General features: G+C 35.4%; 1 protein-coding gene across 1 annotated transcript in view; it reads left to right on the top strand.

Moving 5' to 3' along the window:
• USH2A (usherin) overlaps positions 1-16,397 on the top strand; it is a 380,780-nt gene that overhangs the window by 59,358 nt on the left and 305,025 nt on the right. The window contains exons 12-14 of the mRNA XM_066178272.1: positions 3,884-4,079; positions 7,404-8,045; positions 13,421-13,604. Coding sequence (XP_066034369.1) covers positions 3,884-4,079; positions 7,404-8,045; positions 13,421-13,604 — 1,022 coding nt within the window. The remainder of the gene's footprint in view (positions 1-3,883; positions 4,080-7,403; positions 8,046-13,420; positions 13,605-16,397) is intronic.

Raw genomic sequence — 16,397 nt, forward strand, 5'->3', positions numbered from 1 at the left:
TATTCTTTTTACAAGGAGATCTGTAAATAGTTTTGTTGGCTGGTTCCTGGATAAAATTTGAATTTTTTAGTTGGCCAGACGTTTCTCCCTCGTTTGAAGAGTTATATTTATTCTTCAAGCATAATTTTTTTTACCATGTTATGATAAAATTTGGGGAAATACATTTTCTGCAAGTGTATGTGATGAAAATTACTGCTTCCTGTAATAGCTTGACACAAAATTATGCTGAAGATCCTGATATTCGTTGCTTCTTTTAGCACTTAGTAATCTATGTTTCGCTTGTGGCACCTGGAACTATCTAGCCTTTGCTCACAATTAGCCATGGGTTTCCAGGTATTCAGGAGCAGAACAGCTCTGCTGTATGAAATGAGACTAATTTAGCCCAATATCTTCTCTGATTACCAGAAGCATGATCCTGCCATGATGTGCTTTTTGAGATTTCAACTATTTAGGGGTTTTGGGCTACCTGAGCTAAACTCAGGATTTTCATCTGAGTAGCCACATGTTTGTTGTTCACATATGAAATTAATCTAATTAAATTTTTTAAGCAATTAATTCCTTTAAGTTTAATTTCTTAGAATTTCATGGGTGTTCTGTCTTATAACTTGAGAAAAAAAAAGAATATTCATTCTATAAGACACTCACGATTTTGTAGTCTTGTATTCCCTTAATTTTCAAATTTTTTTCTTATTTTTATTGTATTATTCCCAGTACTTTATTTCCAAACTGAAATGTCTTTAGTCTCTTTTCATTTGTATCTCTGCTTATTCTACTCACTCTGTGACCTCTTTTATTTTAGAGAGAGTAACCAGATACACAAATTATGGAAAATGTTGATACAAATCATATTTTTATGGCAGAATGAGATTTCCTGTGTAATTTTCAGTTCTTTTGTTGATAATCACAGTATTCCTATTGCCTTTTAAACTGCTTCAGAGCTTCCAAATGATTTGTAGGGGAAATGGAGCAGCTTTAACAGCTTCTTTCTTGAGTGGTAATAGCTAAATTTGGATGTATCACTGTCTACCTGTAGTCAGGTGTTGGTTTTCCCCAGGCATTAAGTTTGTACTTCTTGATGTAGAACTTAATTTGGACTTTTTGATGATCCATTTGGTTCAGTGTACGTGATATGTTGCTGATTTAAAGAAATGCAGTAGTATCATGTAGCATGATTTTCCTTTGGGAAAAAAGTACCAATCTTTTCCAAGATATCATTTTAATTTCTAATAGAATCTAGGATAATAATAGTACAAAAAAGCCTACTAGAATGTAGATCTCAAAAACTTCCTTACAGCCTTTTAAGGAGATTGTTGTAATTTCATTCCTCTTTTATTGGTGTTGATTTAAGCAATTACCAAGTATTTCAGTAACGTTATATTTTATTGTCATCTAGAACTTTAGTCTCACGTGTAGTCACTTTTCAACAGATGAGATTTTGCTGGAATATTTTTCTGCTGACTTCTTTTGTTTTTAATCAGTCTTAAAAATCATTCCTGATATAGAAAGGTAGTACCTCTTCCATAGTGAAGAGCTGTGGAAGACTTCCTTTGTGATCTCTGTTGTGGTCCTCTTTCCTGAATGCCACATATAATCATAAAAGCATTAGTTGGTCATCTGCTCTCCTCAAAGCAGAACTGTTGTCAGTACTATATCCAGTCAGTCATGATTTTGTCTGGATAAATCTTGATATCTCTGGGAAGAGAGATTCCAGATCTCCTCTGAATAGCCTGTTACTGATGTCGCACTTGTCTTTTAGTTAAAAGTTCTGATGTCCACTCTGAATCTACTAATCATACCACTTAATTTTTTATTGCCCTGACTCTCTGGTGGTCTTACTTTGTTTCTGACATTCAATTTTTTTTTCTTCATTCTTTAGGCATGTTGCTTGTTAAATGCTCATTTTCGTGTTGCCTTATTCTAGTTTTAAAATTTGGTGGTGGTTATCCTGTCTTATTTAGCTATGCTATTTTGATCTTACTTTCACTTACTGAAGATGACATTTTGCATGTAATGCTTTCCTTCCTATGGTAACTTTTGGAGCTACTTCAAAATTTTTTGGGGTATGAGTTGAGTGCTATTGTGTAACCTCTGTATGCTGCGATCACTAGCACAAAAATGTTTCTTTTACAGCTATGCATTAAACTGGGTATTTTTCTTCATTTAGGATTAAACTCAGAGTTGCTTTCCACATGTGAGTTCTCTGATGAATGGCTGTGATGCATGACTGAGTCTCTTATAATACGCTAAATATCTAGATCAAATCCAGTCTAAAAGTGAATTAACTTGAAAATCCTTGTTGCTGTGTTTTCTGCTATTGTGGTCTTTTAACTCTTCTCATACTTGCTGTTGTCCTGCCTTTTTAATATCTACATCTTCCTGAAAAATAAGGCTGATACATATCAGTAGTATATCTGTATCAAGAAGTCATATTAAAGAGATTTTATGGACTACAGAACTCTTTTATGAGGAAAGGGTAGGAGTATATGCTGCTCTAACTTTTATTCAGTATTTCCTGCACTGAGAATTTACTATTAGATGTTGAAATACTTTTTTTTTGTATTGATAAAGCTTAGAGCTTCATTTTAGATTTGAGGGTGTTATTATAGTATTTAAGTGGAACTTGCCAGTAGCTTTGTCTCTCCTGTTGTTTCAGGTTGGCTTGACTCATGGATTAAAGATGAAAAAGGCAACTGTTAGGAGAAATTTTGGTTCAGTAGCTAATTAAAAGCAAAGTTGTTGATGTCATAGATGAATACTGGTTTTGAATTGCTGTACTTTTTCATATTTGTAAATATTTGCACTGAAAAAAATACACTTACTCAAAGAAAATTCCTTATAACACACTGTCTTTATTTCCGCATTTCCCAGAACACTTCAGTTAGAAAAGTTAGTTTTTGTTCCTTGATTATGAATCCCAAACCTTTTTCCAATTCCCATCTCTGTGTTGCTTTGACTCCTTGGGATTGTTTTTATGTTGTGCATTAACTGATGTCTTTGTTTCTCCATCCCTGTGCTGTTGCCCTTTTCCTGTGGTTGGTTTCCCCACCATACTGGAAAGTGATGAATATAAAGATTGGAGCTTTTCCCTGGCTTTCAGAGGTCTGAAATTGAGGTAGCTTTTCAGGAATCCTTTAATCTTGCACAAGATGTGAGACTCATACTTCCAGGTCCTGGTCCAGAGGTAACAGAGGATGTGTCAGCTCCTTCTGAATAGCAATGCTACATGTTTTTAGGGAGAGGGTGAGGACCTTTACATACCTCCACTGAAGTGGAATGGCTTGGACTTCAGCTGAACCAAGAAAAGAGGAAGAGGGTTCCAGTTACTGAGCTGTTGGATCACATCCTTCAGTAAACGGAGAGGAAATGTACCTTGGATGCGTAATCAGAAAGGAAAACCTTCAATTTCGCTTCATTCTTATTTAACTAACATCTTCACTAAAATAAATGAGCATATGTGCTGAAAAAAAAAGTAAAACTTAATGTTTGGAGATGATAGTTCTTTAATGTAACTGTGATTCAAAAAACTATTCATTTTAATAGAAGTCATCATATCTACAATGCAATTTTGTAAACTTTCTTTGCAGGTTCTCTATCCAGATGGTAAATACAGCCGCATTGTTTACTCACTTTTTTTCCCCCTTCTGTCTTGAAAAAGCAGGACTTTTAAACTCTGTTTAAAAGTTGAATAGTTACACTCTGTTCAATATTTCTCTTTTTTCCTCTCTCTCAACAAATTAAAAAAAAATGCTCACAGGCTTATTTTTTTTTCTGTTCCATTTAAAATTTTCTCCTCCCCGACTCATACTCCCATTCTTGTTGCTAATGAATGTATCATCTAAAAATAGATATGTTCATCATTCTATAATATTTTGTATCTTTCTAGATTGGAGGCCAGTGTAATTGTAAGAGACATGTGTCTGGCAGTCAATGCAATCAGTGCCAGGAAGGATTCTACAATCTGCAACAGTCAAACCCTGATGGCTGCAGTCCCTGTAACTGTAATACCTCTGGGACAGTCAATGGAGATATTACCTGTCACCAAAATTCAGGACAGTGCAAGTGCAAAGCAAATGTTATTGGTATGTGTAATGCAAGAGTTCAGAGCCATTTTTCTTGTTTTCTCTGGAAATAAAACACACTTGGTTTCTAAATGAAAGGTATAGAAAGCTTCTTTGCTGAAGGCAGATTGCAAAAATGAATGAAATTAACTGTTGAAAAATTATTAATTTAATAATTCTATCAAACTACAGCTTGAAGCTTAGTTTAATCAACCCTTTAGAAGTTTCTTTATGGCATAGCTGCGTTAGCTTACATAGCTCCATACTAATAAGTCACAGAAATAATGTAATTTGCTTACTGTGTAGATGTTTCTTGTAGGAAATTAGCACTTTTTCAACGTGTTTTGTACTTAATGAGTTCTAAGCAAATCGTTTCCATGCTAGTTTTCTTAATAGACCAAAATAAATGGATTTTTTTTCTCAAAATATTCTGTGCTACGGGGTCCTTTGTGATAAATCTATCAATTTTTTTCTATTATATTTCTTTGAACTGTTCCTATGAAATGCAAAATAAGTCAACATAATTCCACAGATCATGTACATAGCTAGGGTTAGTTATCAAGGGCCACATAATTTTAATTTTGTAATTCAATGCCAAGCTGATTATAATAAACTGCTACCTTCTGTGTTATTTATCATTTTTTTTACAAGACGTGCTTTTTTGTTTGTTACTCCCACAGGTATTTTTCAGAAATTAGATTTGATTATAGCAATTTATTACTTCCAGCATATTTGAGGGGAGCCACAGCCACATAAGGACAAAATTTATCAAGTGCCCAAAATACACAGTATATATAATACACTTTGAAATGTTGATGTATGGGAATATTATGCAAGGAGAATTTCCTGATAAAGTGAGCCTTGCATGGTAACTGTACATGTCTCAGACTATGCATATGTCTCAAAAAGAAAAATTCCTCTTCTGCTTTGTTATTAACAGAATTAGTATTCTATTTTTTTCTTCACCCTAACCAGGTTCTGGGTTGCATTAATTATGTTCAAGTACATGTTAATATATTTGGTATTATATACACCCTCACTTGTGAATGTTGATTCATTTGTAATGTTGTCTTTGCTGCTTTTGGAAATTAGAAGAAAGAAGAAAATGCAGAAAAACAAAAAATAATGAAAATAGCTCTAAGCAGATTGAAGCCTGAATAGTTTCAGTCCTTTTTCCTGTGGAATGCTGTATTTTTTGTACAGTGAAAAGGGTGCTAGGAGTAGAAAGCCTCTGTGCATCTTAAACCCTTTCTCTACCTTCAAGAAAAAGGACTTCAGAGCATTTTAAATTATATATTCTATGCCCACATTTGACGTTTGAACCTGTGAAAACACTTCTTAATTTGGTGGCAGTTTGGTAGACAAGAAATGCAGGCTGGTTCTCATGTATTTGCTTATCTACATATTACATTTTCTCCCCTTGATGAAACATTAAAAATTGTTTTTATTTTCATTGAAATAGTTGTTAAAAAAAAAAGTGTGGATCTTTGCTTTCTGTGCTTATCTGTAGCTGTGATGGGGGGCTGTAGTTATGCAAGTGTTTGTTTGCAGGATAAAGACCTAATTCTTTCCAGACTAGATTCTCTTTTTTGTTTTACAAACCAATTGTAAATAAGCTTCTGTGTGTTGAAACGTGTGCAGCAAACTTTACTAGGGAACTTTCCTCTTTGGATTTCTAAATTGGTTTTTAGAGCAATCTGTCTGTTGCCATTTTATCTATTTAAACAAACACGGTAACAGAAAAATGCAACTATGGACTGCAATGTTATGAAACATGAACTGTTAGAGTTAACACAACTGTTAAATCTTACTAATGATTCTATCACCAGTAAAATACATTAGCACCAATAATTTTATTAAAGTAGGTCATTCATCTAGAATAAAAAGGTAGAAGAATGTGAATTAAATGCCAAGCGTGCTAACTCCCCTGTACTTGTTAACATTGAATGTGATGCCCTGTAGGCCTTCCTCAGTATCGTTAGGAATAGATTACCTGTCAGGAATATGTATGGCATATTCAAATAAGCACTGCGCATATTTTTAAAACTGATATGATATGAATCCATGTAGACCAATTTTAATAGTTCAAAATGAGTCATAATTCTTGTTAACAATACAGTTATTTTTAAAATTTGCAGCAATAGTGGTCCTTTTTTATTTTCCTTATTGAAATTAAATGATATGCCTTAGGTGAGTCATTCATCACTGTTAAAGGAACTCGCCTTCTGTTGGAGTTTTTGAGTTTTTATCCATATATATATATAATGCATTCCCTACCATTTTTAGTTTTATTTTTCTACATGTAAGTTGCTAGATGTATTTTTGTGTGGTTTTGTATTTTTTTTTGAATTATGAAAATATTTTGATGGAAGATTGTATTTATATTTTGCTATATGAAACAATTAAGGCATAGCTTCATAGTGAAGGATTTTCCCACTGCAAGGGAAAAATACATAACTGAATTTGCATTTTTCATATAATAATCTAGTTTGCTTTCTTGTAATGTACATTTTATAAACTAACATATAAATTCCATCCCTTGGGGCAGGGATAAAGCAAGCATTGACTTTGAAAACAAAGCTAATAAAACTACAGGATGAAGCATGAAGAAAACAGTTTATATTTGAATGTACTGCAGGAGTTAACTAAATCATACATTTAGAGAAAAATATTTCAATTTGGATTATGGAAAACATTTTCTGCTTTCAGTAAGGGCTAACAGTAAAGACTAACATAAATGCAATCAATGATAAAACTGAAGTATGGTGTTAAGCAAATAATTTGTTATAGTTAGTCTAACTTGTGCTGTCCTAGTGTATATTTAATGTTTCTAATACAATATATAAATCTATTATCAGAACAGATCGTAAGCCCAGTGCAATTCTCTGTGTATTGCATTTCTACAATATAGGGTGAAGAGTTCACATAGGCATTGATTGTGCAACAGGTGCCATTCTGGGGCACAAAGAGATTAATTCTGCTTTGTCTTAGAAATGTTACAAAGAATCTCTTGCAGAAGTATCTTAAATTGTATTGAGAGGCCTGCAGAAATGCATTGCTTCTGAAACAAATTGGAAAAGTAAACAGATTTTTGGGATGCCACAGTTATTCAATTGCTTTGTGCAGCCTTGTCAGTCCTGTTAATTATGTTGGTGAAGAATATCAGTCCTCCCTCTCTTTTTGTTTTTATTTCGTGTGTAGGATACTTACCCTTTTTAAAAATGAAATTAGTAGCTTTTAAGGTTTGGTTTTTTTTGGTTTTTTTTTTTTTTTTTTTTTTTTTTTTTTTTTTTGTTTTTTGTTTTTTTTTTTAATTATTTTTATTAATTCCTTTTCTCTTTCCAGGTCTGAGGTGTGATAGCTGCAATTTTGGATTTAAAGCTCTCAGATATTCTAATGAAGATGGATGTGAGCCTTGTTGGTGCAACAGCCATGGCTCAGTGAGCCAATTCTGCAACCCTCTCTCTGGGCAGTGCAATTGTAAAGAACGAGTGAAAGGGCTTCTCTGTGACACCTGCATGGACAACTTTTATGGGTTGGATGTAACTGGTTGTAAGGCTTGTGAATGTGATACTGCAGGGTCGATTTCGGGAACCGTGTGTGACGCGAGGACGGGGCAATGTGTGTGTAAACCAAATATCGGGGGAAGGCGCTGCGACCAGTGCCTGGATGGGTACCACAGAGTGCAGAAAGGTCACTCCTTCCTTTGTCTGCCATGTAACTGCGAGAAGGCAGGGACAGTAAATGGCTCTCTGCTTTGTGACAAAGCGACAGGACAATGTCCTTGCAAAGCTGGTGTGACTGGCCTTCGGTGCAGTCAGTGCATTCTGCAGACGTACAACCTCAGCGTGAGCAATGCCCGTGGCTGCCAGCCCTGCGACTGTGATGCTCTGGGCACGTTGGCAGGAACAGTTTGTGACCACGTTTCTGGGCAGTGTGTCTGTCTGCCTCAGCGCCAGGGGAGAAGGTGTGATGAGTGTAAACCAGGTAAGGAAATTGGAAGACAATTGATTTGATGTAGTAACTTTTGCTTTGTTTGGTGTAATTTCCTGCAGTTTTTAACTTGTGTTTAGACAGCTTCATGTCTGACATCTCTCTGACATATGTTAAAATTATTTTTCCGTTTCTTCCTAACTGTGTGAGTGAGAAGAAAGCATTAGTTTCCTAGTCACTATCAAATATTTATTCTATTTCCAGATGTTGTATGATTTGTATTGTTACTGCAGTTTCAACATGTCCAAAATAAGGTTAGGCTACTTCTAGATATTGAGAAAATATACAAATTATGTCCCAATCCCTGAAAAATAGGTAAATTGGCATAATCTAATGAACAGCAGCTATCCTCATAATGAAAAATGTGGATTTGGAAGGCAGAGTGCATGCTCTTCAGGAATGACACTTCATGCATAAAGCTGAGCATGGCAGGAGGCACAGAGATGGTTGCTTAAACTTTGATGAGGCTGGCAAACATGCCACTTAGAAAGCATTCACCTGCCTTGCTGTGTTGGGGTTGTGCTGGCTTGCACAAGGACTACTTACAGTTTGGCCCTACAAGTGGGTGATATTTGCAGTTTGCTACATATTTGTTCAAGATTTTGTGCTGTATTTGTAAACAGGTTTTAAAAGTTTATCATAAATGGGGAGCTCGGTACTGTATTTCAATGTTTTTGTTTCAAAAACTAGGTGGATAAAGTGGAACTATAGGTAATGTTAACCTACCCTCCGTCATAATATTAAGCAGATAGATTTAGTTCAAATTAAATACATATGCAATTTATTCAAGTAGCAGGTCACATTAAAAGGTACATTATAGCTCCATTGGTTTTAATATGCCATTCAATAATTTGAACAGAGGTTAAAAAAGCTGCTTAACCTCCATTAAGTATTTTTTAAAATGCTTTCATTTAAATTGTTTTAGGTACATATACTAATAAATAAGGCAACATTCTGTTTTTCTTAGTTCCTCCTCCAGTGCTATTTGACCTGCTAACCCTCTATAGCAGCCACTTAATCAGAGATCGGCAGAGGAGCGATGTCAAGGCTCCCAGAGTCAGTGACCGCCCTTGTCCTTGGAAAAGGAACGCCAGGGTTTATGCAGAACTAAATGGTTTAAAAAGGTTTAATTGATAGTGTGAACAGGCTGGTTTGTAGAAAAGCTTACACGGCACTCGGAGGAATAGTCCCACAATAGTTCCTGGTAAAAAGAGAAATAATTTTAAAAAGTATTTGTGTAAGTATTATTTTTAAATGTTCTAACTAATAGCTATGAGCATGTATATGCTGAGCACTGAGCTCTGTGCTGCAGGTGAAAGTGTAAATTCTTATCTTTGTAAAAGCACTGTATTGATCTTAGGAGAGCACAGTGAGCTGTGCAATTTTCACTGTTTTAGTGAGAGCTCATTTAGATGTTTAATATTTCTGACTTTTATGTAAATATTCTTTGCTAGTATGTGCCAAAAGAGACTTTTGTCCAAAACACAGAAGGATATAAAAAAGTCTTCCATATAGAAGATTCTAATTGGTTTCAAGTACTGTAAACATGTCCTATGTCTTTGTTTTGGGACAAAGATAAGAAAACGTGCTCCGGATGTATATAAAAATGTACTCCAAGTGTAATTGTAGCCAGCACAGCCGAATTAAGGCAAACACAAATGTGTGAATACTGGCAGCCCTGAAAACATACTGAGGATTTCTGAGTCTGTTGGGACATTTCAAATCTATGATACAAGTTAAGTTGCATTTAAAACAACGTCCCAGTGTAGCATATCTTTTATGTGCTTTGATAAAATCCGAGAAGCTTCCAAAAGTTACTGAAATCTTAAAGCAGGAAGAGTTGCCAATTGAGAAAAGGTCAAACTGATTGTAGCTTTTGGAAATTGTTTTATAAGGAGATTGTTTTTCTTAAAGCTCTTCTTGGCGTGTTCAGTTGTGTATTTCATCTGTTAGGCTGTATCCATGACCTCCCGTTTTCCAGTTTGTTTTCATACAGGTAACATTTTGCTAGATTGGTGTACATTTATCTTTTCTTTAAACTAATGGTGTATGCAAAGAGAGGAATGCTTGATTCTAGCATGAAACAAAATGAAAGAGCAATTTTTTCTTGTACAGAAACTTGCTTTTGAGATGTCCTAGGCTGCATTGGTTGAAACACAGGTTCTCTTCGACCCCCAAATGATTGTAAGCATTTTGTCCCTGCCTCATTCTGGAACTGTGTGGCTGATTGGGATTTTTGCCACACAAATCTTATCCAACACAGGTCTTTGATCTTGTTATTAGAACAGCAAAGCTGTAAAAGAGGCATTTTGTTTTGTAATTTCTTTACTCCATAAACCACAGATTTGCATAGAGTGCTTCATAGTATGGAAAAGATGTGAAGTACCATGTAGGATGTGTGTCTGGGCACCAGTACTGAGGGTTTATGTACCTACTACATCTCTTGGCCAGAAGAATGTGAATTATCTTGTGGCAACATTGCTGCTGTGGTTAACTGTGCATTTTGAAGTTCAGCCTGTGGTTAAGAAATGAACATTACTGCCATAGATGGTAAGCATGTAAAAGTGCTGAGGAATTGGTCATGTGTTCCTTCTCTATACAGTGGGAGAAATGCTAAGAGGATGATTGAAAAAAGAAGCTGAATACTTTGCTATGACTTTCATTCTTCCTTTTGAAAAGTGTGTTTGATTGACAAATGTGATCAGTTATGGTTGAATTGGAAAAAAATCTGAGAAAGAATAAGCATAATACTAGTTACATACATAGATCTCAGAGAGATTTGTGGTGGCTGTCTTAAAATTGGAAATTGGTTCTATTATACAGCAGTGGATCCTTCATAAAGCAACTTTTATGAGCCCTTCTAACCTTGCTGTAAATTAAGCTTGCATTAAGTTGTTACTCTTACCTAGATGGAGTCAAATTCTAGATGGTGAAAGTAAATAATAATGATTATGACAAACAGTATGAATTTGTAATCTCGTGTTTCCTCTTTTTCCTCTACATTTGATCATGGTAATTTACTTACAAATCAGTTGAGGGAAGAAATTTTTTGCATTCTCCTATCCTTCACTTTAAAAAAAATGTTTTGCCTTTGCCTGCTACCTCTGGGGGAAAAAAAGTAATTGTGGTAGTGTCTAGAAATTTTTAGAGAGTTTCTAAAAGATAATAATAAAAAATATCCTACCAAATCCTTCACTGCTCTACATGGTTTAGGCAGTGTGGCTGTAGGAGAGCCAGGATGTTTAACACTAAGGTATAGATTATAATTAGTAATTTCACAGCTATGATAAAAGCAGTATATGCTGTAATAATTGATCCTGGTCAGGGAAAATGAATTTATTTTCTGGAGATATGCTTATTTGCCCATTATAGACTTCTCTTAGATGTTGTTTTATACAAAGCATAGTTCCATGCAAAATTTCAGATGGACAAGGATCTGGTTTAGCCTGAGTGCTTACCATTTACTGCAACTATTAAGTGGGTCCTGCAGACGTGCTTTGACCTTCTGCACGAGTCCAAGGCTTAAACTTGTTTCCAACCTTCCTGTTCGGTTCTTTGAGTGGAGTCGTTCATTGTGCTCAGGAGTGACATTGCTGGGAAATGGTCTCCTCTATTTATGCACAGGATGGGCACTGCAGAGCACAGAGAAGTGCAGCAGGAGATAATACATGCTGCCTCACTAATAACTTCAGGCTATTTGCTCTCTGTGCTGCCTCAGTTCGGGGCCTCTCTGGAATAAAGTGCCAACAGCGTGGTTTTTTATGATGCGAATGTATGTTAACTGGAGACTGATATCACTTCACTGTCCACTTGAGATTTATCTCACTGAGGACCAGAGGCTAAACTTGAACAAAGATTTGAGCAGTAAAATTCTAATGTTTTCAATTTGTTTAGTTCCTCTGCTATTTGGATATGAGCTCACAGTGCAGCACTGCTGCAAAGACAGAGAATACCACCCTAGGGGTGTATATATAGAGCTATCTCTTGTAAGACAAATAATAAGGCCTTGGGCAATATGACATGTTACAATATAATTTTGGGCTCCTTATTATAAAGCAGGACATCGGGAAGTTATTGGGCAGCAAAAAATGTTCAGTAGCTGAGAACGTGACTAAGAAACTACTGATTGAACTTGATCTGGAGAGAGGGCAAGTGTCTGAGAAGTCTGTGCAAAGGCTGCATATCACGGTGGCAGCTGAATTTTTTCTATTGAAGTTGTACAATAATAACTAATAGCAACCAGCTAAGGGAGATAGAAACTCCTGTCAATGGCCCTATTTTAGGATTCATGTTCCAAGATAGGTACTTCTTGTTGTCTAGTGTCTCTTAATACTGTGGCATCAGGATCATTTGCAGAGCTCTCATGCATTGCTACACTTTTAATAAACTGTACCACTCTGAGGGGGGAGGGGGAAAAAGAAAGAAAACAACTCATGTGAAAAAAACAGTTAAATGTTTATTAATAATCAAGTAAAATAGAAAATGTTTTGGAAACGTATGTAATTATATTTTTACTGGCATGCCATTACTTGATTTTTTTTTCTGATCAGAAAGAAATTATTAAGAATGAAATACGTCCATACATAGTGAAATAAATTGTGCAAGTGGAACAGCATCATTAAGAGAATGTGCATTAAGTCTGTTTTGTTAGGAACTTCCAGTGAGGTTGTGAATAAGGGGTAAATTCTTGAATGACCAGATTAGAGGTGTATAAACTGTATCTAACTGTATTTATCAGTTATAGATAAATATCACCATAAATAAAGATTGCTTGTGAGGGCAATAGGATGAAAGATGCAGAAGCATAGGATGCATAGCAGAAGCATACCAAATATACTGTGGGGAATGTGAAATGCATGCTCAAATTCATAACTGGAAATAATGCAGGAACAGGACAGGATTCAGGATGAAAGCTTTTTAATACCAGATCAGTAAGTTTATTAGATTCTGTGAAAGTATTTGTGTAGGTTACAAGCTCCAAGTTAAAGAGGAGTAAAATATAAACAAGAACCTAGAAATGCTCATCAAATGTAGTTTTTCCAAAGAAAGATTATTTTGTTTCAAGGGCTAAGTCAACCACTGGTTAAGAAAAATTAAGAGATGTTCTTGAGAAGATATGTTCATTTCTTATGGTTTGCAGCTAGCCATTTTCAGAGCTGAGATCTCAGACTAGAATGGACAAATGTCTCTCCCTGTATGTTATTTTTTTTTGTTTCTACTGCTTGTGGTGCACTCCTGAGTACTTCTCACACCCTTGGGTCTTTACCTTCCCCACCGACATGTTAATGTAGTCCCCCTGTTTTGCATTTGCTCTGAAGAAGAGCCTGCAGAGAGATAACAAACATTCTCAAAGTCCCTTTCTTTTGCAGGTTTTTATTTTTCTCCATCCAGCGTCACTGGCTGTCTGCCATGCCTGTGCCACATACCGGGGTCTGCGAATCAGATCTGTGATAAAATCACTGGCCAATGTAGTTGCCAAGATGCCTCCGTGACAGGGCAGACATGTGAACGTTGCAAAGAACTTTATTTTGGATTTGACTCTGTCACAGGGAGGTGAGTGTTTCTTTTTTATGGGTCACTTATAACCTCCTTGTTCCATTTTCCTCGTGGCACCCACCTTCAAGGCTTTATCGATAATGGAAAGAGGTGTCCTAGTTATGTTAATCCTTCTATGAGTTCGTGTGTGCACTCTGATTTACATGTGATACATTGTCACATCATTATGTGATACATAATCCTCTGTGCCCCCATGAGCTGAAGGAAACAGAAATTTTGCCATGGATTTAAGTAGTAACAGAATGAAAGGTGTATAAGGCTAAGTTATAGCAATTTGTTAATTGTTTCCCTATGTTTTCTCTGTGTCTTCAGTAAGGTGTGTTTTCTGAGGTGTTAAACATTGACTATTAAAATACAGGTAATTTGCCATTCTTACAGCTAGGGAATGCTATTGGAGATTTCAGGAATATTTAGTGGGGGGTAGTGGGAAGAGAAAGGGAAACCTGCAGATATCCCTGACTTCCCAAATTTTTTTTCGTAACAGCAGTACAAATATTCACTGCACCTTTACTCTTAAAAATTTGTTTTCCTGAAGCAGTGCATTCTTTTTCAACATTTTGTTATGTGCCACAGGGTAAGTTGTATTTCTAATGTAGCCTGGGGTCTTTAGGTACATTAAAATTATATGGATTCCCTGGATTATAAGAGAAAAACATATCTGTATAGTGCACTGTTATTTCAACTATTGCTCTGTCTTTTTTTTTCCAGGACCATCTTTCTTGCTTAGTCCTCACAATCTCAATTTCCTTTTAATATATTGTCCAGAAAGATTGCACAGCTCTTATATTATTATCTTTTCATGCGGACTGATGGTGTTAAATTGTTTTATTTGGTATTTTTTCCCTTTAAAAAACCAAACCCACATACCATAGACAAAAGCAAAATCTCTACAACATTCCCCTCCCTCTTCTCCTCTCCCCTAGCTAGTATGGGGTAGACATGCTTTTAGGTAGTGATTAGCAGTGTCATCCTGAATATATTTGACATTATTCTGCAGGTTTTTCACTTTAACTTTTATGTTACTGTCACTCATTAGGAGATTTTTAAAATTATTTTTTACTGTTTCGGGTCACAGAGGCATCAGCTAATAGCCTTAAAGTAATATGTAGGAATAAGGACTTCCTATTTTCATTTCCTGTCGTTTCTAATGGTGAGAAATAAAGTATGTGTAATATTAAAGTTCCCTTTGAAATATATTTTCCTTATTATCAGTGATACTTTTTTTCTTTTAGTTACTTGGAATAGATTCTTCACTCACCCCTGAGTTTTAGCACATTTGTGCTAAGCAATAGCTTTTTTGAGCTAGACATTTGCTTTCAAATACCTGCATTTTAACCTGTCTTTTGAAATTCAGAATGTGGAAATATAAATTATCTACATCCAGATCTTGTTGTAAAGATAAAAAGTGTTTAGAGTTCTGGAATCTGAATCTGAGTTGGCTTTAATACCTTAATACTAGTTAATCCTCCTGGCAGTATTGAAGACTACTTTGGTCGTACATTAACATGGTTAACTTATGTTGCATTTTCTTGGCTCCCTTTTCATTGTTGTCTTCTTGGATGATGTACCTCTGTTCCTCAGGCAGAAATATTTTTCCACTGAAAATGATAATGCAGGTCTTTATTTGTTCATCTATTTTATTCCATTTCCTTAACTGTTAATATCTTCATAAAAAGAGTAATATGCTTTTTCTTTCTCCATAAAGTTGCCAGGTCATTTAAGCCATCTGTGTTCCAAGTGTCTTTTAAGGACAGAAAAGGAAGGATGTGAGCTATCTGTAGTGGCAAAGACATATCTGTCTTTGCACAGTAGCACAAAGGAAGCAAAAGTTGTGATACACAGAGATTGTGAGGCTTTTAAATTCTCCCACTCTGAATGTATATGTAAGCTGATTTATTTTGTGGTGTTTTTGAGATAAAACAGGAACTCCATATTCTTTAATGCATTTCAGGTTATGAAGCAGGAAAAATTTCTTGGCAATTAACAAATTAGAAATGCTGAGTGTTAGCAGCAGTCTGAGCAGATCTGTAATGGTTGTGAGCTTCTGTACACATTTGAAATGCTTTACCTCTGTATTGTTTACTATAATGAACTGGTCAATGAACATCACAAATTGTTTATCTATTTATATATATTTCTTGACAGATTACTGTTTATGAAATCCATTTAGCAAGTGAGGTTTTCCCATAAGGATGAAAAATGAAGATTTTAAACAGATTGCTGGAGAGGCTCTAACTGCACCTAGAGAGTCAATGTAATAAGGGTTTCTCTATATTAATATTACAAAAACCATTTATCCTCAGAAAATCAATATCACAATTCATCTTGGCGTGACATTTCTCTTTCCATGTTTTAAAAGTCTGTTTTCCTTGATTATATATAATTCTGTTTTAATAAAACTCAAATGTGTTTGACTCAGAGTACCTTGAAAAAGTAACATTTGGCAAGAATACTGCAAATGTTTCTCACATGACTAAAAGTTACTTATCTTTTAAAAGAATTGGATTTTTTTTTTAAATTCTTAATTGACTGAATCCTTAATCCTGACTGAAAAGCATGAACTATGCCTAACAACAAATCCAGTTCTAGTTTTTTGCAGTATAAGAACATGATGTATGTGATTACACAGAAATAATGTGTAATCCCATGGAGCAGAGTGTGGTGTTATTTGCAGGATCAGGAACCTCATTCAGTGTAGGTGAAGGTAGGGAGCCTACACTTTTCCTAGAAGAAAAATGCAACAAGCGGAAAGGAATAGCCCGACTCCAGGCTAGAGAACTATCACTGTGA

This window comes from Chamaea fasciata, unplaced genomic scaffold (assembly GCF_029207755.1).
Source record: "Chamaea fasciata isolate MVZ Bird 193981 ecotype frontalis unplaced genomic scaffold, bChaFas1.0.hap1 SCAF_3, whole genome shotgun sequence".
NCBI classification, from domain to species: domain Eukaryota; kingdom Metazoa; phylum Chordata; class Aves; order Passeriformes; family Sylviidae; genus Chamaea; species Chamaea fasciata.